The following is a 22,817-nucleotide window of genomic DNA, read 5'->3' on the forward strand; positions in this document are numbered from 1 at the left end:
TTACTCCTGTTGATTCCCTGCATAAGTTTGTATTTTTTCCACGTCAATAATGACGAAGGACTAGGGAGGAAAAACGGAGGCAAGAGAGAGCCTAGAACTGTAATTGTGTGTTATTGGCGTAGGCATCGGGATTGGGATTTGGGGGGTATTTGGGTCAAGAGGAAAGCTAGAAAGCAGAGAAGTTACCTCCCCCCCCACCGCCCGCCGCAGCCAGGAGTGATATTCTGTGTGTGAGTGGCTCTCCCATTGTGTCTGTTCCCTATTCATAGAGTTCGAGTGGTGTCTTGTAAGGAAATATTCTCTTCCCAAGATTGAGGACCTCGTGAGTCACCCCACAGTGAGGTTCTGTGGGATGGACATGTGGGAGAATTCGTAACGGCTAGAAGAAGTTGAGTTCTCATGATGCAGTTTGTGGACAATGGGTGCACGAGTCTGTTTCGGAAGATGGTTTGTGTATCACAGGCGCAAGGATGATGCAGTGGTCTCTTGAGTGGGGTGTCCCAAAGAAGAGAATTAGGATGGCTGATTCATCCGTGCAAGAGACCCTTATTGAGCCCAAATTATGTGCCGTTGTGGAAAGTAGAAAAGAATCCAAGTGAATACAAACGCAGCTTCTGCCCTGAAGGGGCTCCACAGACTTGTGGAAGAGATAGGCAAGCAAAAATGATTATATACCATGAGGTAAGTCCTTATAGAGGGATGGCCAACACACTAAGTGAAACTCTACTCTTAATGGATGGAGAGAGGTAACACAACAAAAGAAAACAAAAAAAAAAACAAGAGAAAATTTGACCAGAGCCTTTTCCCTCTATTTTTCAACACTTCTTTCGAACTTCTGTTGTATTGAGTAGGTCCCTTTTTTTTTATTAAAAAATTTTTTTTTGTAAATATTTATATTTGAGAGAAAGGGTAGACAGAACATGAGCGGGAGAGAGGCAGAGAGAGAGGGAAACACAGAATCCGAAGCAGGCTCCAGGCTCCGAGCTGTCAGCACAGAGCCTGACGCGGGCCTCAAACCCACGAACCGAGAGATCGTGACCGGAGCCGAAGTCAGACACTTGACCCAGTGAGCCACCCAGGTGCCGCGTAGGTCTCTTTTGATTGTCAGTAAACCCACCTCGAGGGGCGCCTGGGTGGCTCAGTTGGCTGAGTATCCGGCTCTTGATTTCAGCTCAGGTCATGATCTCACAGTTCCTGGGATCAAGCTCTGTGTCAATGGTGCGGAGCCTGCTTGGGATCTTCTCTGTCTCTGCCCCTTCCCCGCTCTCTGTCTCAATGACGAAAAAAGAAAAAAAACACACAAAACCCAACCAACTGGAATTGTTATAAGCCAAGCTGCGAATTTGATTGGCTCCTATGTGAGGAAAAGAGTCCAAAAGCAACATAGTTGCAGCCAGGGCTGGCTCCAGGGGTTCCACTCTTTAGGGAAGCTGTGTTGATAAGCAGGAATCGCCCCCCCACCCCCACCCCTCCACCCTCCGGCTTCCAACGTCTTCAGTTCAAGTTCCAGGGGGACAAAGAATACCTTTCACTGTGGCCAGAGCCCCAGGATTGACTCTGAAGGTATCTGATGGGGTCAGTGGCCTTTCCCTGGACATGGAAATGGAGTCAGCCCCACGCAAGCCACAGGGGCCTAGAATGGGAGGGTGCTGAGCCCCCTCCCCCGCAAGATAACCGGGGTGTTCTTACCAGCAGGAGGCAGGAAGTGTGGTCTTTTCTAGTCCTACTAAAAGGAAAGAAAGAGCTTTTTGGAAATCCCTGACGCAGAGAATCCAGTAGCTGCGGATGGCAGTTGGCGTGGAGGGTGTGGAGGCAGGGGTGAACCAAGGTGGGGAACTTGCGCATTTGCTTGTGAGGTCGATGAGTCCAGGAGGACAGGCATCTGGGGGCCTAATAGAGTTGACTACGCGGGTGAGGCTCTGGAAGGGAGTGTCTCTTTGGATGTCGGCTTCTGCCAAGATGGAAGCTCTCCCTGGAGGCCTGATGGTTCTCCTAGATAGTAGCCTTTAGGTAAGTCAGGGTTGCAAACTCCAAGCCTCAGGGGACCAGGCTAATGAGAAGAAAATAAGAGCGACTTCGACCAGGTGAGGGCCGTGGGGGACCCGACGGCACCTGTCTTACCAAAGGGCCGCGTGAGACTATGGGCCCGCTGTCGGGCCCGACCTTTGGAGTTGTTGAGAAAGGCCTAAATCCTTCTGGATTTTCATGAAGATGAGGTGGCATTTAATGCCAATTGAAAACGACCACCAGGACCCTGAGCGGGACTAAACAAAACACATCTGTGGCCAGATTCGGTCTGTGGGTCACCAGTGGGCAGTTGCTTGTGTAAAAGGTTGGGGAGGTGAAGATTCCTGTGATGATTTTTCTCTTTTTCCTCCTGCGCCCCACCCTCCCATTACTACCTTCTCAGTTCTCGGATGTGTCGACGAGCTCGTCCTTTCCTTTACAGAAACGTTTCAGAGATCCGAGAGTACCCATCATCACTACTTCTCTCCTGGTTTGATTTACCAAGCGCTGTACCGAACCACCTGGCCTGGTCTCACCTACTGGTGCTTGTTATCATTTCTGGCTTAGAGAGAGGAAAAATGACCTGCCGTTGTCTGCCCGGCCAGCGAGTGGCCGAGGCAGGACTTGGGGCCCGGGGTGTGACTCCGTACCCCGTGTGTTTCCGACTGTAGACACTGGGCCGGCTGCCCGCCAGGGAAGGGTTCCTTTGGATGAAATGTCTTTGGTGCTTGCTGACTTGCTGGGCTAGATGCTTTTGAGTCAAGTCTCTCGCTGCCTTCTCAACAGCAACTCCCAGAGGTGATGTTATTTATTCCTGGCTTAATGATGAGGAAGCGAGGACTCAAAGAGGTCATCGGGCTAGTTAATAAGAGCGCTGCCGTTCATCAGAAACCAGGGTTCTGCTTCCAAAGCAGATAGAAGTCCTTACTTCACGCAGGCAACTCTTTCTTTAAGACACCCCGTGTTAGAATTATGTGTGACGAAGCTTCCACAAAATCCTGGAAGCTAAGAGTTGGATGTTGCTCTTGTCCAGGGGCTCCCGCCAGGGATGGCCCCCTAGGGGACATTTGGCAATGGCCGGAGACGTTTTTGTTTTTGTCGTGACTTGGCTCAGGCGTGGGGTGCTCCTGGCATCTGGCGACACAGGCCGGGGATGCTGCTGACCAGCCTACACCGCCCAGGACAGCCTCGCCGCAGAGAATTATCTGGTCCCAAATGTCAAGAGTGGTGAGGTTGGGAAAGCCTGGTCGAGTCCTTTGAGATTCTGGATACGTGAATCGTGAAAACCGAAGATCCGTGATGTTTGCCTGCAGGGTGAAGATGTGTTCTGTTTGGTCTATTTCTTATGTGTGGAAGTATTAATGACAAGCATTGGCCCACATTTAACACTTGGGAGTTTTCACGTGGAAAACTGGACTTCCAGCTTCTTCTCAAATCTTGCAAGACCTGGCGAAGCCTGGCATCGCGCCTCGCGAGAGTACACGTCGTCGTAGCTGCAGCTGCGTAGGTGCTGTCCCGTCTGGGTGGGGCATCGACCGTCCAGTGTGCCCTGGTCCCTACCTGGCTTGTCCTGCTGGGGTACGTTCCTTGCGGACCCCTCCCTGCTCACAGATCTCTCAACGACCTTCTGCAGGAGCAGCAGAGTCTCTGCCTCGAGAGGTAGCCCGTTGCGTTAGGGGCAACATGAGTCAAAGGCATCTCTGCCCGTGAGTCCCAGGGGAGTCCTCTGCTGCCACGATGCATGTGTCTCTCTTCCGCGAGATGGCCCTTTCTGTATTTGGCGTCGCAAGCCGCAAACCGTGTCCTCGCTCGATCAGCGGTAACATTCTCCACCCCTCACCTATTCGACACCCCGACTTCCTCCGCCTTTTCCAGGGGAGGTGGCTGTGCTTGGTTCGCTTCAGTCTGGGTGGATCCCGTCCAGCCTCTGCATAGAGCAGAGGAGGAGAGGAATGTGTTCTCCCCACGACTTCTGAATCCGAGCTTCCATGGCCTGCTCATCCACTGTATTACCTCCTGTGAAATCAAACAGGGTTGTTTATAGGTGAGTGAAGAAAGCCCGTGGTTCACTGAACCAAGATGAACCCTAAACAGATGTGCTTACGTGTGGCCTTATGGCGTTGGTTTTACATGTGAAGGCAGCATGTTATTCTAAGAGGAAACGATGTCTGTGGTTGTGGTTCCCAGTGTGTCCACGGCAGCCCCCTGCCCCCGAGATTGGACATGGGTATATGGTATAGGGTCCCAGAGTCAGTATGCACACCACGCAGTCTTGTCGGACTGGAGATGTGTGGCCTTTATGATTCTGTTTCTCTTTCTCAAATGTAGGCAGGTGCCATCGTTATCAATCAAGTATAGATACGTGTACAAATATTATTACACTCCAATCTGCTGTGTGTGTCTATTTTCTTAAACGTGGGTGTTAAAAGTACAACAGGCCCACAGTCCTTTTTCCAAAACCCTACGGGCCAGATGAGTTTTGGAATTCAGACGTTTTCAGATTTTATTTTATTTAAAATTTTTTTTTTTATTTTTTTTAATTTTTTTTTAATATTTTTTTTTCAACGTTTATTTATTTTTGGGACAGAGAGAGACAAAGCATGAACGGGGGAGGGGCAGAGAGAGAGGGAGACACAGAATCGGAAACAGGCTCCAGGCTCTGAGCCATCAGCCCAGAGCCTGACGCGGGGCTTGAACTCACGGACCGCGAGATCGTGACCTGGCTGAAGTTGGATGCTCAACCGACTGCGCCACCCAGGCGCCCCCAAAAAAAATTTTTTTTTAATGTTTATTGATTTTTGACACAGAGAGAGACTGAGCATGAACGGGGGAGAGTCAGAGAGAGGGAGACACAGAATCTGAAACAGGCTCCAGGCTCTGAGCTGTCAGCACAGGGCCCGACGCGGGGCTCGAACTCACGGACCGGGAGATCATGACCCGAGCCGAAGTCGGACGCTTAACCGACGGAGCCACCCAGGCGCCCCTTTTTCAGATTTTAGAAAAGTAAAAATGTACATATGCTGTTACTGTATAATCCATGGTGTGGGTCAGCATCCCTTCATCGAATATGTTAATATTTCTAGAGTGAAAATATAAAGCTACTTCATGCTAAATGGAACACTTAAAGATTGTAAATGGCTTCATATTAGTTCAGGTCAAGTTTTGTTACCAAATAAGTTACCAAAAAACCTTGTTTTTTAGATTTCAAAATGATGGATAAGGGGTTATGGAGCTGGTTTACTCAGTAGTAATGCTCCTATTGAGAGAGTCTGAGATGGTTTTTTGTTTTTTTGTTTTGTTTTTTTTTTTGCCTTTTACTCTATGTAATGCCCCCTTACTCCAAAAAGTTAGAAACCACAATGATGTTCTGTAACTAGGGGTCACAGACTCAAGTGCTAGGCAGGTAAAATTAATAAGCGAAGGGAAGGTAGATGTAAGGCAGTAGAGAGAGGCGAGGAATAGCAAAACTAGCTCATTGCACGGGCTTGCTTGCTCTTGGCAAGTCTAGCTACCTGTTGACATGGTGAATGTGGGTGCAGGAACACTCACCTTCCCATTTTTAAAGATACTCCAGAACGCTGATTTTTTTGTGAAGTTTATTGATACTTAAATATCAGCAATGAAAAAGGAAAAGAAAAGAAACCGCTGGACGTAGGCCAGAGAAAATATATCTGCAAGCTTTATCTGGCCTTGGGCTGCCTGCTCTGACCTCTAGTTGTGAGACTGATTCTTACTGAATGAAAAGTTGGACCGTGGTGTTTTGGTAGTGAACGCTTTCTTGAGATGGGGATGGGACATTTGCTTTATCATTATTCGTTGTGCTTTACGTATATGTCACATAATTTTGCAGTCAGATGCTCTACCCCTGAGCTATACCCCCTATTATATAATTTTGGAGCGTAAAATATTTCAAAAGAAAAACACTGGAGCACTGCCTTATTTCCTAGCCAGTGGGAAGTTTTCTTTCTGATCTATGAATTTGAAAGTTTAATGTTATTTATTTTGGAAAAGGGAATGAGAACCCCAAGTTAAAATAGTGCCCTCTTGGGGCGCCAGGGTGGCGCAGTCGGTTAAGCGTCCGACTTCAGCCAGGTCACGATCTCGCGGTCCATGAGTTCGAGCCCCGTGTCAGGCTCTGGGCTGATGGCTCGGAGCCTGGAGCCTGTTTCCGATCCTGTGTCTCCCTCTCTCTCTGCCCCTCCCCCGTTCATGCTCTGTCTCTCTCTGTCCAAAAAAAAAAAAAAAAAAACGTTGAAAAAAATTAAAAAAAAAAAATAGGGCCCTCTTTTTTAAAAAGTTTGAATTAAGGGGGGTTAGATTATAATGTCCCTGCCTTTCCAGGGCCACAGTGATCTGAAGTGCCATTGCATGTCCGCCCCCGTATTTGGACTGGGAGGTGTGCCTCATCTTCTGTCCTCTCAGACCGTATCCCTGGTCCTATCCCCATACCTACTGCCACACGGCTGATGACTTTCAACTTGATGTCTTTTTTTTTTTTTTTTTTGAGTTTATTTATTTTGGGAGAGAGAGAGAGAGCAAGAGAGAGAGGGAGCGCACACAAGCAGGGAAAGGGCAGAGAGAGAGGAAAAGAGAATCCCAAGCAGGCTCCACACTGTGAGGGCGGAGCCTGACAAGTGGCTCAAACTCACAAACCGGGAGATCGTGACCTGAGCCGAGATCAAGAGTCAGATGCTTAACCGACTGAACCCCTCTGGGTGCTCCTTAATTTTATGTCTCTAGTCCTGGAATCTCTTCATCTCTAGATTGATCTTTGTCTTGAACTTCTCTATTTAAAAGTCCTGCTGAAATTCAGCTCATGAACTGCATCCTCAAATTGGCCTTCTTTCCCTGTATTCCTTGGGCCGTGGGTCAGCAACCTCTGGCCTGTAGGCCAAATCCTGCCCACTGCCTGTTTTGTGAAAAAGGGTTATTGGATCACAGCCACGCACTGCAGCAGCACAGTCAAGCAGATCTCATGGTGACTGTATGGCCCACGGAGCCCATGCTATTTACCGCCTGGCCCTTTGCAGGAAGAGTTTGTGGACACCCGCCCTGGCGCACCAATGCCGGAACCGCGTCTCCTCTGTCACCTGCGATCCCCCTCTTTCTCCTCCATCTTCTTTATATCCAGGCTCTCCCTGCCATCTGGCAGCTCTGCCTCTGGACCGTCTCTGACTTGGTCTCTGCCTCTCGGTGGCCTTAGTTAGTTCAAGCTTGCGGGGTTTTTTCTTTCTTTCTTCTTCTTTTTTTTTTTTAATGAAATGTACTGTCAAATTGGTTTCCATACAACACCCAGTGTTCATCCCAACAGGTGCCCTCCTCAAGGCCCATCACCCGCTTTCCTCTCCCCGCCCCCCCCATCAACTCTCAGTTTGTTCTCCGTATTTAAGAGTCTCTTACGGTTTGAACTGTTTTTTTTTTTTTTTTTAACCTGGACTCACAATTGTCTTCCAACTGGCTTAGCTGGCTTGAGCTGGATTTTATCCATACGTGGGACATCTGGGCTTCCTCTTTGGTCTGATATGGCCAATCCAAATTTTAATGGTCATAGCTATTCCTCTCAATTGTTTTCTTCTGATGAAATCATGACGTTCGTAGGACATTTTATGTCGTCCTAGTATTGCTAAATTGTCTTCGAAACGATAGCGCTGTCATTGAGTTACGGTGCGGCAAATAATTTACACTGGATTGTATGTCACCGTGCGTGATATGATGAATGTCGTGTTTCACCGTCACGCTGTGCTGACTTGTAGATGCTGTCTTGTAAAAAATCTACCTATTTTAATTTTTTCTGTTAAGGTTGAAATGAATGTGTCCCATATTTGTATTTCTTGATGAGTTTTCTATATGTGTTATTTGGTCATTTAATTGCCAGTTGTCAATTTCGTTTTTTAATCACCAGTTTCGGTTCAACACCTGTCTGCTGAGAACCTGTCAAATGCTGGGGTTAAAAAGATAACGGATTCCTAGGAATTTGAGTGGGGAGAGAGACCTACAAGCAGATAACTTGAATACAGCCGGTTGTACTTATTCCAGCAGGCCTTAGGAAGTATGAATGCCACATCTTGATTTATTTATACATGACAAGGTAAACAAGTTCACTTTCTTCTCCTCAGGTACATCACGTAATGAGTGCAGTGACAGAATCTTGAGGGAACGCATTCACGACTAGGTACAGGTTTGATACAAGAGTCAGAAAATAAAGCGGATTCTGTTGAAAATCCGACCGACCCTGTGGATTATAGAAGAAACTGCTTTTGAATAGGAGGAGCCTCTTTGTAGCCAGTGACACGAAAACAATATCAAGTTCATCTCAGCTCTCCCGGTTTTAAGACTCGTGTCTGAAGTCTTGCTATTGCCTGTGAATTACAGCTTATTAATTACTTGCCTAGATTCCTTCCTTTTGATTGGTCCCAGCATGTTTCTCTCTGTCCTTTCTCACAGTCCTTTTTTTTACGTGTCTTCCTTATCAGAGATACTTCGGCCTAGTTGTCCACTTGATCTCTCCATTCATGTTTCATTAGCAGTTTTTCTATCATTTCTGAATGGGTTCATCAAATTTCTGCCTCCTAAAGAGTTTATAGTATAAACGGTAGACTGAGTGACAAGGTACTCAAATGAAAATAAATGTTCAGAACTGCACAGAAATTCTCCTAAGCAATGACCAGCTCCATTTATAAGTCTACCAGCTTGGACTCCACGTGGTCGCTGGATACTTTGATGCATAGACAGGACTGGCCACTTGAACCCATGCGCATCTGTACCTTGGGGAAATACACCAAAGTACTTCTACTTCACTAGGTACGGTGGGTGCAGGATAGATGTAGCGTGGGCGCTGGCATGGGGTCGCTGAGACGTGCCCAGGGGTCCGTGAAGCCTTCTCTGACACGTGACACTTGAATAATCTTGAGAACAGGAAGGTAGGGGTGATGGGTGGTAGAGGATTCCCAGGGAGAAGAAAAATTCTCAGGGGAAACCTAACCCACTGACCATTTTGTCCTTTAACTTCATGTTTTGTTTGTTTGCTTGTTTGTTTACTATAATTTATAGTAATTGGAAAAGGCAGTGTTGGAAAAAGTTATAGTGTTGGAAAAAGGCAACACTGTCTGATTGCTAGCAGTGGGAAAAGTCTGTCCAGCTCTTATTTTCCAATGAGGTAGTGAACTAATGGCTGTTTGTAGATCCATATGTTCTTAAGTCCAGAGCAATTGTGGTGTTTAAATTCACAAGCCTCTGGATGCATTTCCATCCAATAGATAGAGTAAGTTGGTTCTTAAAAGCTTTGAAGCTCTAAAATCAGGGGACTTAGGTGGCTCATAGTTAAGTAACCAGCTCTTGATTTCGGCTCAGGTCATGATCCCACGGTTCATGGGTTCAAGCCCCGTCCCGTGTCAGGCTCTGCGCTGATAGCTTGAAGCCTGCTTAGGATTCTCTCTCTCTCTCTCTCTTCTCTCAAAATAAATCAACATTAATAAACAAGGTTTAAAACCAGTGTACCCTTATTTTCTTTGCTTAATGAAAACGGACAGCCATCTTTCCCCAAAATAGACAATTTTTAATTTTTTCTGCTAAGGTTGAAATGAATGTGTCCCATATTTGTATGGGAAAATCTGTGGAGGCATCATTTCTCACGGTGAAGCTTATCGTTTCCTTAATTTGCATCATGCTTGTTCATCTCCTCTTAGAACCTTTTCACTACTCTCACGGCTTTTACCTTCTTGGACACGCTAGGATGTGTAACTTTCCTCAAACAACCCCAAGATGGCAGGACTAAAACACACGAACACCTGTGACCGTGGACGTCAACTTTTAGAGACGGGCGGTATGGATCAGCCTGTGTGCTCATCGGTGGAGGACCATTGTTCGAAAAGCTTCCGGGCCAGTTTTGGGGGATCGTGGTTTGAGGACCACTGCAGTAGAATTGGGGGAGCCCATATGTGCAGAAGGTTGAGGAAGCCAAGCTGGTGATTGAGGAGGTGTCCTGTGGTGGCAGGTGAGCCAGGACTGTGGAGGAAGGGGAAGGGACACGAGTGAAAGACGAGTCAGGAAGCGATAGAAGCAGCCTAAGGGAGAGGTGATGGCCACCAGAGCAGGACAATGGCATGGGACTGATGTGAGAAACTATTGAGCACCATGGCTTTAGGGGCGAAGAAGGGAGGGGTTGGCATGATTCGGGTTATGTCTGGATGTTATTTACTGAAATCGGTGACACAGTGATTATTCACTTTTCCATTCGTTTCAAATGCTTGTCTTTTTTGAAACATGTAATTCTCACACCTGCTTCGACTTTCTGTTGGCTTTGTTTTCATTGACACGTGGCTTCGGGTGGGTGTGTTTGTGCGCACCGACGCCACACTGTGCTAATAATAACTGTGGATGTGTAATGTGTTCTCACTCTGGCAGAGCTGGGCTCCTTTGGCTTTCCTTTTTCAGTTGCTGTCTCCCATTTCTGCGTAGAAGTGAATTTTGGTATCGTTTCTAGTTCCTAGAAAAATTCTATGATTGTGATTGGTCGAGAGCACATTAATCCATATATTTAGTGGGTCCCTGCTATGGGGTAGGTCCTGAGAACCCAAAAATAAGTAAATCCCAGGCATTGATGGCCTGGCATATCTGTGAACTAAACTTTGGGGAGGATTGATGTCCTTCCCCATGAGCCTGGCACGTCTCTTTCTACACACAAAGGTTTTCTGTGCTTCCTGAGGGCTTTGTTGTTGTTGGAAGAGTGCCTGATTAGTTCAGTTGGCAAACGTGAGTGACGTTCATGTCTGTCTATATCTTTATGTACTAAATAAAGATGTGCTAAATTAGTCATGGCTGATCATTTTTGTTACTTCTTTGAATTTCGACGTATGTATTATCTATGTTTTTATTTCTCATTTTCCTTTTCTTTCAGCAATTTCTTTTTCATCCTCATTTAATTGGTTAGATTCGAAAATAATGTGTAGCTGTATAATTGTTTATAGCAATACTGTCTAAAGGGCGTGTGATTTCACCCTAATTAGGCGTTCCAGAAATGTGGTAAGGTGAAGTCGTGTTTAAATGCAAATGTCCTAATCTGAGTGGTTCTCAGTGGAAATCTACAAGCATTTTCCCTCTGCTTTTGGAGCCACACACCTTGTAGTGTGTCTGATGTTTGAGCCTTTATTCCAAGGCTCAGTCATAAGATTGGCAGGCGTGTGGTTAAAGGCAGAATACTGAATTGAGGTAGCCTAACCTTATGGAGAAAACAATCACAGTGCACTTGGACTGAGGAAGGAACTGGAAGAGAAATTTGAAATGGAGCCTATGTGGCAATAGGTTTTTATTTATTTCATTAGTTTTAATTTTTAAAAGGTTTTTATTTTTGAGAGAGAGAGAGAGAGAGAGAGAGAGAGAGAGAGAGAAAATGTGAGCAGGGGAGGGGCAGAGAGAGAGGGAGACACAGAATCCGAAGCAGGCTCCGGGCTCTGAGCTGTCAGCACAGAGCCCAACACGGGGCTCAGACCTACAAATCGCGAGATTGTGACAGGAACTGACGTCAGATGCTTAATTGACTGAGCCACCCAGGCGCCCCAGCAATATATGTTAATATAACTTCTAAAGAAGTGATCAGCAGGTCACAGGGCAGTGGACTTAACTGCAGCCTTTGACTCTTAGAACAGTCTTTAGGAATAGAAACCTTGCTCCCTGTAGATGTTACATGGAGGTTCTGACGGCCTCTTCCCCCCCCAAAAATCATCCACACGCACAGACTGGCAGAGAATTTCACGGACTCCACAGACCTCTTCAAGCCCACGGCCAAGAACCCCGGGCTAGTTCCTGGAGAGATGTGTAGTCACGGCCCCCACGCTAGAAACACATCTGTGGAGAAGCGCTGTTTACAGGTGTCTACCTCCGGTGTAGGTGGGTGGTGTTCCGCTGTTCTCCAGAACACACGCTTGACGTCTGTGAGAGCCTTCCCCAGAAAAGCTGAGATGGGATATTCTCCACGATGAGATCTGGCGATCACATGAAATTACTTTCCCTGAATAATCGGCTTCTTTTGATAGTTAGTCCGTTCCATAATGTTTTCAGAGCTTTTAGGTGAGGGCTTAAGAAAACGAAGACTCCTGTGGGGCAGCTGGAGTCTAGTAAAGAGTAACTGGACTTGAGTCCGTGTGGTCCCCCAGCTCTCTGTCTGACCTTGGCCGCCTGAGCCTCCCAGCTGCGCTCCCACGCTGGTGAGACGGGGCTCCTGCTACCACCTGGGAACCGGCCCTGGGAGATTTAAGAAGGCGGCATGAGGTAAGGAGGCGTCAGAAGACAGGGAGGAAACAGTATGAAACAACAGGTTAGCACTGGAAAAAGTAGGCGGGTTAGATTGTACCTCACCATTAGGGGCCAAAGTCGATTCCAAATGGATGAAGAGTTTCAAGTGAAAACCCAGAACCACAGAACGGAGGAAAAGATGGAAAGTTCTTCACGCTCTGGCAGAAAAGTACAGAGAATGAACAATAAAAGATAACCACGCAAATAAAACCACCATTATAAACTTAACCACGCAAGAATTAAACTTCTGTCTGCCTATCTCATAATTAAAATTATGGCCAATGACTAGGTGGAAACAGGAGCAGCCACAACGGAGCATTAAGATCTTTAATGTATAAAGCTGTGTTATCGATCAGTTGAAAGAAGTGCACGACGGGGGCACCCGGGTGGCTCAGTTGGTCGAGCGTCTGACTCTTGATTTCAGCTCAGGTCATGATCCCAAGGTCATGGGATCAAGTCCCATGTTGGGCCCCACACTGAGCATGGAACCTGCTTAAGATTCTCTCTCTCTCTCTCTCTCTCTCTCTCTCTCTCTCTCTCTCTCTCTTCCTCCCTCCCTCCCTCCCTCCCTCCCTCCCTTCCTCAGTCCCTCCCTCCCTCTGCTCTCTATCTCTTTCCCTCTGCCCCTCTCCTGCACTAACCTGTCTCTCTCTCTCTCTCTGTCTCACTCACTCACTCAAAAAAGCACACTATAGTGAGCAAATGCCATGAACAGAATGCTCACAGATGAAATACAGATGACCAGTAAGTACATAAGACTCATTTCAAAATTGTAACTAACCGAAGAAACCCAAAGCTCTGAGACTGCATTTTTCACTTACTAAACTGGCACAGCTCAAAATGATGATATGTTGCTGTCTCGGGAGAACTGACGAAGGCCGTCATACAGCCATACACAGGTGGGAATATAAACTGGCATTCCTTTCCAGAAAGAAATGTGCCTTGGCGTTTTAAGAACCATTTCTAAAATTGGAACCCAAATCGTCCACCTCGTCCTCCAGTCTCTTGTCTTTTTGGATTCCTTTCCTGAACAGTCCCCCTCTGTGCTTTGCTGGGTCCCTTTCCTTCTCTGACCTCAGTCAGTCACAGAGGGTGTCTTTCACATCCCTTCCAGCCGTCTGTCCAGCCGGCCTCTTTCCTTCACCTGTTGCGCAGAGCCACAGCCAGGCTCGTTCATCGGGGGCTTCTTCGCGCCTGTACCTGGGATGCAGGGCGTGGTCCAGAAAGATCGTCTCGTGTGGTGGGTCAGGCCGGCCCAACTGTCACGGCCTCCAAGCTCAGCTGGGCTTTAAAGACTGCCTTCCAGCCCTTGGCACAGTTTCCCGTCCCGTTTTCCTAAGCCTTGTTGCCAGACTCTTACTTCCCTCAAACCTACTCCACCCCTTCTGCAGACACACCCACTCTCCTGGGATGGACGACCTGCCTCCCAGTTCCCAGAGAAGACCTGCTGCCGCCACCTTCCCTGCCCTCAAGGTCATTACCTCCCGCACGCACACCGCTCCCCCCCCCTCCCCGGGGGCTTCCCTCTGCGGCCTTCCTCTGGCCACTCTGCATTTCCAGCTTCCCTCTCTCCACTGGCTCTTTTCTGCCACTCGCGATGTTCAGGTTTGCGACAGCTCGCGTCTCTCTTCACGTGGCTTTGCTTCTCTGTCTGCGCTCAGCGCCCTGCGTCTTGGCTCCCGGGAGCCACCGCCCTCACACCTTCCTGCCCTCCCTGCCACACTCTGCATTCTCGGCCGGTCCTTCATCCTTGCTCTGGTGGCCCACACTCCCAACTTCTTGGGCTTCTTCCCCGGCCTCCCTGCTGCTCTCTGCTCTTGGGCCGCTCTTGTGCTGTGTTGCCCCTAAGGCTTCTGTGCTTAGCCTTCGTCTTCTCCCCAGATCTGCGTTCTGAGCAAACTCCCCCAAAGCAGTGTTTTTTGCTGCTCCTGCTAACACGCTCTGAGTTTCCTTTCCGGGCGCCTCCGCTGTGCTTCGGAACCTCATAGCAAGAAACACACCGGACGTCGCCACTGCACGCTCAATCGACCCCTTAAATCCGGCATTTCCGGAGCTGACCGTGTTGACCCCAACCTCAGAGGCTCCCAGACTTTCTCTGGAGTTGAAGAGCCTCGCTGTCTAGCCGGTCACTCAGCGTGGAAACATGGTGGCCGTTCTAGGGGATTCCTTCTCCCTCTCCATCCACGCCACGTCACGAAGTCCTGCGTGTTGTATCTTTGTAATAGCTCTCTGTCGCCTCCCCTCCTTATCCGCTGCTTTTGGGCGGGGGGGTGGGGGGGGCTCCTTATTCTCACTTGGATCTCCCATTCTCCCTCCGGTCTCTTCATTCTCAACTCCTCAGTTTCCCTGCGCACCAGTGTGTCTTCCCTCCCCAGCCCTCCACGCACCTTCCACACTGTTGCCAGGAGGATCCTTCCAAAGAAAATAATTGTAACACTGCTAGCTTATGTGTGTTTGGGTGCTTACCATCTGCCAGGCCTTTTCCCAAGTGCTAGTCTTGTGTTGACTCATTTAATACCAAAATCAGTGCTGTATTATCCCCTTTTACAGGTGAGAAAACAGAGGCCCAGAGAGCTGCAGTTAAGTTGTCCCAGGTCACAGAACCAGCAAGTCTGTCTGCAGAGTCTACACTCTCAGCCCCTTAACGTCATAACAACAAAAACCACATTTTGAGCTTTCTAGGAATTAGCTCGTTGCGTGTATCCTCTCTTTTAATCCACTCAGCTCTGGAAGTTGGAAATTCTTAACGTCTCCGCTTTTCGGACGAGGAAACAGGGGCACGGAGACATGAAGTAACCCGCTCATACTTACACGGCTTGTAGGCGGTGGACGGGGCTTTGACCCGCAGCAGATGTGCTCTGGGCTGTCAGTCTTAGCCACCTCACCCGCCCACAAGGGGCCAGCACCTTCTGAACTCACACTTTCAGGAGTATTTTTCTGTTCTTCTGGGTTGTGGGTGGCAAAGGAGGTATACTTGTGTGAGATGTTCATGCTACTAAGAGTGTGATGAGGAAAGACCAGCGCCTGTTCAAGTGATATCCAGATGGAATGGGACGCTTTGCCCAGTAATGCCATTGAATTTCCTGTGCCAGTTGAACATGCTTCATTCTGTTTTTCCCTCCTGCCTTTGTAGGCGTTGACCGTATGACTTGGGATTTTTCATAAATCCTTAGGAATACAACTACCATAGTAGTATGTTATAGCACAACAGCTTGTCTCCACCAGTAGGCTCCTGAAATTATCCAGGGTAGGAAAATTCTCTCGTGAACTTAAGACATTATGGGAGACATTTTCGTTTCAGGTGACCCGGTGAACACGTGTGTGTTTCTTCTCTCTCATTACAGTCCACTGAAATGTTAGGTATTTTAAAAAAAAAAAAAAATCTGGGAATTAGAAAAGATGGTACTAAAAGCCATTCAGAAAAAGTCCCAGATGACTGATTCAGAAGCAGCCCTGGGGCTGTTTTATTTGTTCGCTCCTTGTCCAAGGCAGGACAATAGGATGTAAGAAAATCCTCAGAAAGGCTCGTACATCCATTTAAAAACAAAAACAAAAACAAGCTACTGAGAAAAAGGTACAGAGTTCTTGGCAATTAAAAAATCTGTCACTAGTTCATAAAAAGTCCTAGGACACTAAGCAAAGAAACGGTCTTTGGAAAAGCAGTGAAGCAAGTTTCTGTGTTCTTTGATTTCTCAGGATATAGGACTCCCCAAAAAGTACATCGTCAGGAATAGCACTCATAAAACAGGCCATTACACAGTCAGAGGAGCGTCCCTCCTCTTCCTGCAAGCGTCCCGTCCTATTAATGTGACTAAGTCACGTTGACGATCACACAAAAAGACTGCTGTCTTTTAGCCTTCCTGGCAGCCCTAAAGATTTTTTTTTTTTTTTATCCCAGTGGTTCTTAACCGGAAGCAGTTTTGCCATCCTCCTCGCCCCCTGATCTGGCAGTGTCTCCAGATGGTTGTGCTTGTCCCTGCTGGGGACAGGGGGACATGTTGCCACTGGGTTTTAAGCGTGTAAGGGCCAGGGATGCTGTTAACATTCTACAGTGTTCTGGACAGCCCACAGGAAGGAATTATTTAGACCAAAATGTCAAAAGTGTCAAGGCTGGGAAATAGTTAACTGTAAATTGCCAAGCCGACTTGCAACCAGAACTTTTCCTTAGTCTCCCAAGATGTCAGAGACCTAAGAAGTTAAAAGCTGCAAGCTGAAAGTTGGCAGTCTTCTCTTTATGCTAAACTATCCTAATACTTTACTAGAAAGTAGGTAAATCTCTAACAAACACTTCTTGTGCCTGATGTGCCCGCACAGTGAAGCTCAAGGCGTGACATCAAGAATAACATTTAGCCTGGGGGAACAAAAAAACATCCGTAGTTGGACTGTTTGGTACATCCTTCTGTCGTCACTGTCAGTCTGTCTGGTTCTCTTTCCCAGGGTGCCTGGGTGCAGTCTCACAGCCCTCCTTTGACCGGGACTGCAGACAGCCATGACGAGTCAGTGCTGGCATCATTCCTTCCCTAAGAGCTATCCCCACCCAGACTGGTCCAGTATAGATGGCAGATGCCTAAATTCTTTCCTTCTCCGCCTCCCTCTCCCTCCCTTCCGCACGACCGTGCCGTGGTGAGGTCTTCAGGAGATGAGATCTCTTTAACCTTTGTCTCTTTGATACATGTCATTATTTTAGGGTTGCCTAGCTGGCTCAGTTGGTAGAGCACACGACTCTTGATCTTGGGGTCGTGAGTTCGAGCCCCACGTCGGCTGTAGAGATTACTTACAAAAATGTTACTAGTTTTGTCTTCATCTTTGAAATATTGGCATTTGGTGTGCAATTGCAGGTTGACTGGTTTGTTCATTTTTTTCTTCCTTTAGCATTTTAAAATGCCACTCTATTGTCACTTGGTCCTAGTGTTGCTGATGATGAGTCAGCCGTCATTCCTGTGTCGCTCCCCTGCACGTTAAGTGCCTCTTTTTTTTTTTTTTTTTTTTTCTGTCTGCCTTCAAGATTTTCTCTTTCTCTTTCTCAACACTTCAACCTTGATCCTTTTAGGTGTGTTGTTCTCTGTGTTTATCCTGCTTGGAGTTCTTGGAGTTCTGAATAAGTGGATTGGTATTGTTCATTAAATTTGGATACTTCCCAGCCATTGTGTATTCAGTAGTTCTCTGCCCCAGTGTTCTTGGATATTGTTCCAATTTTCTTCCTCTCTGTATTTTCATGTGGGTCATTTTTAAAAATGTTTTTCATGTTTTTATTTATTTTTGAGAGAGAGCACGAGTGGGGAAGCGGCAGAGAGAGAGAGACAGAGACAGAGACAGAGACAGAGAGAGACAGAGGGAAACACAGAATCCAAAGCGGGCTTCAGGCTCCGAGCTGTCAGCACGGAGCCCGATGCGGGGCTCAAACCCACAAACTGTGAGATCATGACCTGAGCCAAAGTCAGACGCTTAACTGGCTTGAGACACCCGGGTGCCCCTCGTTTGGATCATTTCTTTCAACTTCCAAACCTCTGATGAAACCCCTCATCTACTCATTCATTCGGCCTGCCTTTTTCACTAGATGCTCTAAGGTACTTACTGTAATTAAGTTCCTGCAAAATAATTCCAACATCTTGGCCGTCTTTGGATCTAGTTCCATTGACTGCGTGTCCTGATAATGCATCGTTTCTGTTTTTCTCCTGTGGTGAGTTTTGACGGGATGCTAGCCACGTGTCGACGCTGAGAGTGCCACACCTCTTGTGTCAGGCTGTTCGTGCAGGCACTCAGCTCTGCTAGTCTGTTGTTGCAGGAGTCTGGGCTCTGCTGTGGCTCTGGGCGCATTCAGTTCGCCACAGGCTTCCGCTTATTTGAGGGTCGGATGAAAATGTCTCCTTTGGCAGCTCTTGTTTATCTCAGTTGTCCTGCCTTACCCCCAAACTTAGTAGGACTTGTGTGCCTGCCTCAGGAGAGCTAGAACTCTCCTCAGCTCTCGTGCCCTCCCTACGGTAGTGGCCCAGTGCCCGATACTCATTTTGAGGTGCAGAGGCCGGCAGGGACCGCTCCTCCTCTCGGTCGTTCCCACCGCTCTTCGGCAGGCTCTGCCTGTCTGAGCCTCGGATGGTCCCAGGGTCGGGGGTGTCGTCAGCTGTCCCTTGCCCTCCTTCCGTGGTGGGCGGCCCTGACCTCCCGCTCCCCCTCAGACTCCAGCAGGCCCCACACACCCAAGCCTGAGGGGTTCCGGGGCCCGCGGTTCTCCCACCCCCGTTATCGCCTTGCGTGTGTTCTTCCCGCGCGCTCTTTCCCACGTCCGTCCTCACTGCCTTCACGTACCCTTCCTCAGCACCCAAGCTTCTAAATCCAGCTCACGGAGTAGGTCTCAAGAGCCATCACCAGTTTCAGAAAACCTTCCTGCTGTCTCAGGCCTGCATCAGATGCCCTCCCATCACTTCTAACCTTTGGTAAGTTATCATCATCTCTGCGTCTAGGTTTCTCATCTCCAGAATGGGTATGGTGATAGCATCGATGGCTTAGTTATCTTGAGGATTCAGTGAGTCCACACGTGCAAAGCACTCGGAACACAGAGGCGAAGAACGGGATCTCGGGGGCAAAACTGCCCAGACTCAGCGCCCTCCCGTGAAACCTGGAGCAGGTCACGTCACTTTTCAGTGCCTCCGTTTCCTCCTACCTAACGTGGAGGTAACGATACTTACCCCCTGGATGTTACCGCCAATGTCAAGGGGGTTAACGCTTACGAGGCACCTGGACCAGTGCCAAGCGCATAGCATGAGCTCAGTAAACGTTAGTTAGCTGTGATGGTGGAGACGACAGCCCTCTCCTCTCGGAGGCCCTGTGCCTCACTCACTGCGCTGGAGCATAATCGCTTACTTTCCTTGACAGCCCTTGCGCCCAGTCAGCGCAGGGGCCGTGACTCTTACTCGCGATGGCTCATGGAAGGGACTCCAACACATATTTGCTCAGTGACTAACTGAGTGAAAAGGTTAGCGGCAAAGTATGCATGACACCCTGTGGGGTCGAATGCAGCGATGGGCCGTACTGTTCCACTCAGGGACCATTTCATCATTCTGAATATCCTTTGGGGGAAAAGCCTCTTTTTCAGGGTAAAAAAAAAAACACCTCGCGTTCTGTTTTGAGTCATCAATAGCGTCCTTCCCTCCATCAAGCCACGGTGTTGGAACACTCTTTTCTTTGACCTTTAAAAAAGGGCAAGTGAAGATTTATGGTGTTGTCCACCCAGAATCTCGCCGTCATCCAGCAAAAGAGCCTCACCCCAGTTTTCCAGGTGAACATTTTTTCCCTTCATTTTCTGCACCACGCTGATCATGGAACTTTCTGGGCTACGTCTGCATTGTGTTCTCCTCCTAGACACTTAGGGGATCCACAGTTATTCCAAATTCTCTGCCTTGCATGCCTTGAAAAATCTGTAGCATTTATTGTTGTTTATACAGATACGACCGTACATTTGCAAAGCACAGCTTTGAAGGTTTCAAATATTCTCTTTTCTCACAAACATTCTGTTTTGTTGCAATCTCTTAAAAGTTGCATGAGATGGTTGATGCAAACGTAAATAAAGTGAGGTACAGGAATGTCACGAGTTGTATTTTTAGAGCCTAAGGTTAGTTTGTGGTGGAGCCGGGACCAGAATCTGGCGTGAAAACAAATGAGGAGAGAGTCCGCTTTGGTCAGGGACCTTAAAACTGCTCTTCCTGAGGGTCCAAAGGCTTCGGTTCCCATGTCATTTATTTAACGGGTGGCTGCCCCAGTTTCCACACCCGTGAGCTAGGGATAAAAATTGCCCCATAAGGGTACGTGTAAGAGAATAAAATGAAATAATTATGCAAAAGCGCTTTCATAACAGAGAGGAATGTACGAATGCAAGCTTAATCTAGTACTGGAAAGCTGGTTGATTACCTGAGTTATGTCCATGAATTCTAGCTTCTATTCTGATTTATTTCCTGATCAGAGAGACCTCCACATTTTAGAGGTTTTCCTTGAACTTTTTAAAGCGTTTTTCAAGTTGATGGTTTATAGTCGGTGAGTCAGTCCTACCATTTCTTTTAAAATAGCAGCATGGCATCGGCCCAGATCAGACTGGGAGGGCTTCCTGCCTGTGTTCTTGTTCACTCCCTGAATAACTGCAGAGGCCTTCAAATGCTCTCCTACCTTTGGCCTGTCCTCCAGGGTCAGAATTTTCATTCTGAAACTCAAATCTGATGCCACTCCAGGACAGAGAAACCATCAATGGCTCCCTGTTGCCCCTTAGTTCCTGGTTCTTGGTTCTTTTCAGCCAGGCCCCCCTCTCCTCTTCTTCTGTGCCCTAGTATAGGACCCTTTGCGCATTCCCTCTCCCATACTGTTGGGGTCTGCTTAGACTGCTTCCCTGTAAAGCCTTTCCTGGCCGCACAATCCATTCTGCTGCTCTGCTCCCAGAAACTCGGAACAAAGTTGGTTCTTTACATTTCTGTCTTTCCTTTTAGCTCCCAAGGGTGGGGACTGCGGCTCATTTCTCTCCTTCTAGCCTCCCCAGTGCTTGACATTTAGAGAGGGCTCCACGAATACCGGCTGAATGAATGAAGATCTACACATCTCATAGCAAGGTCATCCTAAGATGGTTTCTGTCCAGAGAGTTCTTTGGCCCTCTGGGAAGGCACACCTGAGAACCACCAGGGCTGGCATTTGTATAGCCTCATTCCCAGCGGCGTCAGGCACAGAGGACTGAGACGTTGATCCTTCGATGAAGGGTTTTTGCTAACTCACCACATACTAGGTCTCTGAGTTTCTGTGCGTTACGTGCCTGTGATTCTCTTTGGGGGCCTCCAGCCCACGCAGTGTGACCACAACCAACTCTTTGTTGTAGCTGAACGGGCTGCCCGCTTCTGTTGTGGTTTTATCTTTGTGTGGCCTGCACTCGGCCGTAACTTCTGGGAGAAGCTAGAACGCTTGGTCACTGCAGAAGCCTTCCACAGATAAGACTTAGCTTGGGAGTTATCTGAAGGTGGCGGTCATCTGTCGTACTGCTCCGGACAGCTGACGCTCCGTGAACCCTCACCCGGGACCACATTAATGAGCCGAAGGAGATGAATGGCGTCGCTAAACGATCACTGTGGTGGTGGCATTATTATGACCATCGTTCCCATTTGACTGTGGAAGGCATGGGCACTCATATTTGCAGCGACCAAGCAGCAGCACTGGGACTCCCAAGTCAGATCTGTCTGACCCCAGAGCCCTGACTCGGCTCGTACCGCATTCCGTCTCCTTCTTTGCCTGCGGTGAACCTTAAGAGTCCGCCAGCCCTCGGGTTCTTATCACTCAGCCTGCAAAGGCAGGAGCGTGAGCTCGGTTGTGAGTCACACACATCAGACCCCGTTCCAGGCAGTACTGACCCAGCAAGGGTGCGGCCGCGGCCCGTTCTCTGGGAGCACCTCTGTTTTTGCTACTCCCAGCCATTTACTGCCGGACCCTCTTTCTGTCGCGTCCTGGTGATTACCGCGCCACCTGCCAGCTTCGGTCCTCTGACCCTCCTCCCTCGGGGGTTCTCAACCCTCGCCGTACTTTGGAATGGCCGGGGAAGCTTTACGACAGAATGCCCTGCCCTACCCCCAGAGGTTCCATTCGGTCATTCCGGCTTGGGGTCCGGGTATTAATCTTTCTGAAACCACCTTGGGATGTCGTAGAACTCGCACATTTTAAGTGCAACACTCGGTGATTTCTTTCTTTCTTTTCCTTTTTTAATGTTTATGTTTATTTTTGAGACAGAGAGAGAGAGACAGACAGACAGACAGCGTGCAAGCAGGGGAGGAACAGAGAGAGAGGAAGACACAGAATCCGAAGCAGGCTCCAGGCTCTGAGCTGTCGGCATGGAGCCTGATGTGGGGCTTGAGCTCACGAACTGCGAGATCATGACCTGAGCCGAACGCAGTCAGACGCTTAACTGACTGAGCCACCCAGGCGCCCCCAAAACTCAGTGATTTCTTAGCAAACCGACAGCATCGTGTGACCGTCACCACAGTCTGATTTTACAAAAGTTCTCTCACCCCGATGAGATCCCTTAGGCCATTTTAGAGTCAGTGCTCAGTTCCACCCCTGCCCTCAGTTAACACTAATCTGCTTCCTGCCTCTGTAGATTTGCTTTTTCTGGCCATTTCATACAAATGGAATCATCTGGGGGTGGCTGGGTGGCTCAGTCAGTTAAACTTCAACTTTGGCTCGGGTCACACTGTCATCGTTAGTGAGATCGAGCCCCGCGTCCGGCTCTGTGCTGACAGATCGGAGCCTGGAGCCTGCTTCGGATCCTGTGTCTCCCTCTCTCTCTGCCCCTCCCCTGCTCGTGTTCTGTCTCTCTGTCTCTCAAAAATAAATATTAAAAAAAAAAAATGGAATCACCTGTAGTATTTTTAAAGCCCCCAGGATTATAATGTGTAGCTATGGTTGAGAATCGCTGTTACCTCTTGGATTTTTCTTTTTTTTTTTTTACTACCGTTGTCTAGATTCACAGTGGCTCAGAGAAATCAATAGGCGCCTACAAG

At 48.2% G+C, this 22,817-nt stretch overlaps 1 protein-coding gene and 1 long non-coding RNA gene across 4 annotated transcripts in view; one reads left to right on the forward strand and one right to left on the reverse strand.

Moving 5' to 3' along the window:
* LOC147573053 (uncharacterized) overlaps positions 1-22,817 on the forward strand; it is a 52,908-nt gene that overhangs the window by 2,363 nt on the left and 27,728 nt on the right. The gene's annotated exons all lie outside the window — the stretch shown is intronic.
* Positions 11,380-22,817, reverse strand: part of LOC147573054 (leucine carboxyl methyltransferase 1-like) — a 57,363-nt gene continuing 45,925 nt past the window's right edge. The window contains exon 8 of the mRNA XM_086692671.1: positions 11,380-12,246. Within this exon, the coding sequence (XP_086548797.1) occupies positions 11,995-12,246 (252 nt within the window). The 3' untranslated portion in view covers positions 11,380-11,994. The remainder of the gene's footprint in view (positions 12,247-22,817) is intronic.

Source organism: Puma concolor, chromosome E3, assembly GCF_028749965.1.
Source record: "Puma concolor isolate L17-30 chromosome E3, mPumCon1.1.hap2, whole genome shotgun sequence".
NCBI lineage: Eukaryota > Metazoa > Chordata > Mammalia > Carnivora > Felidae > Puma > Puma concolor.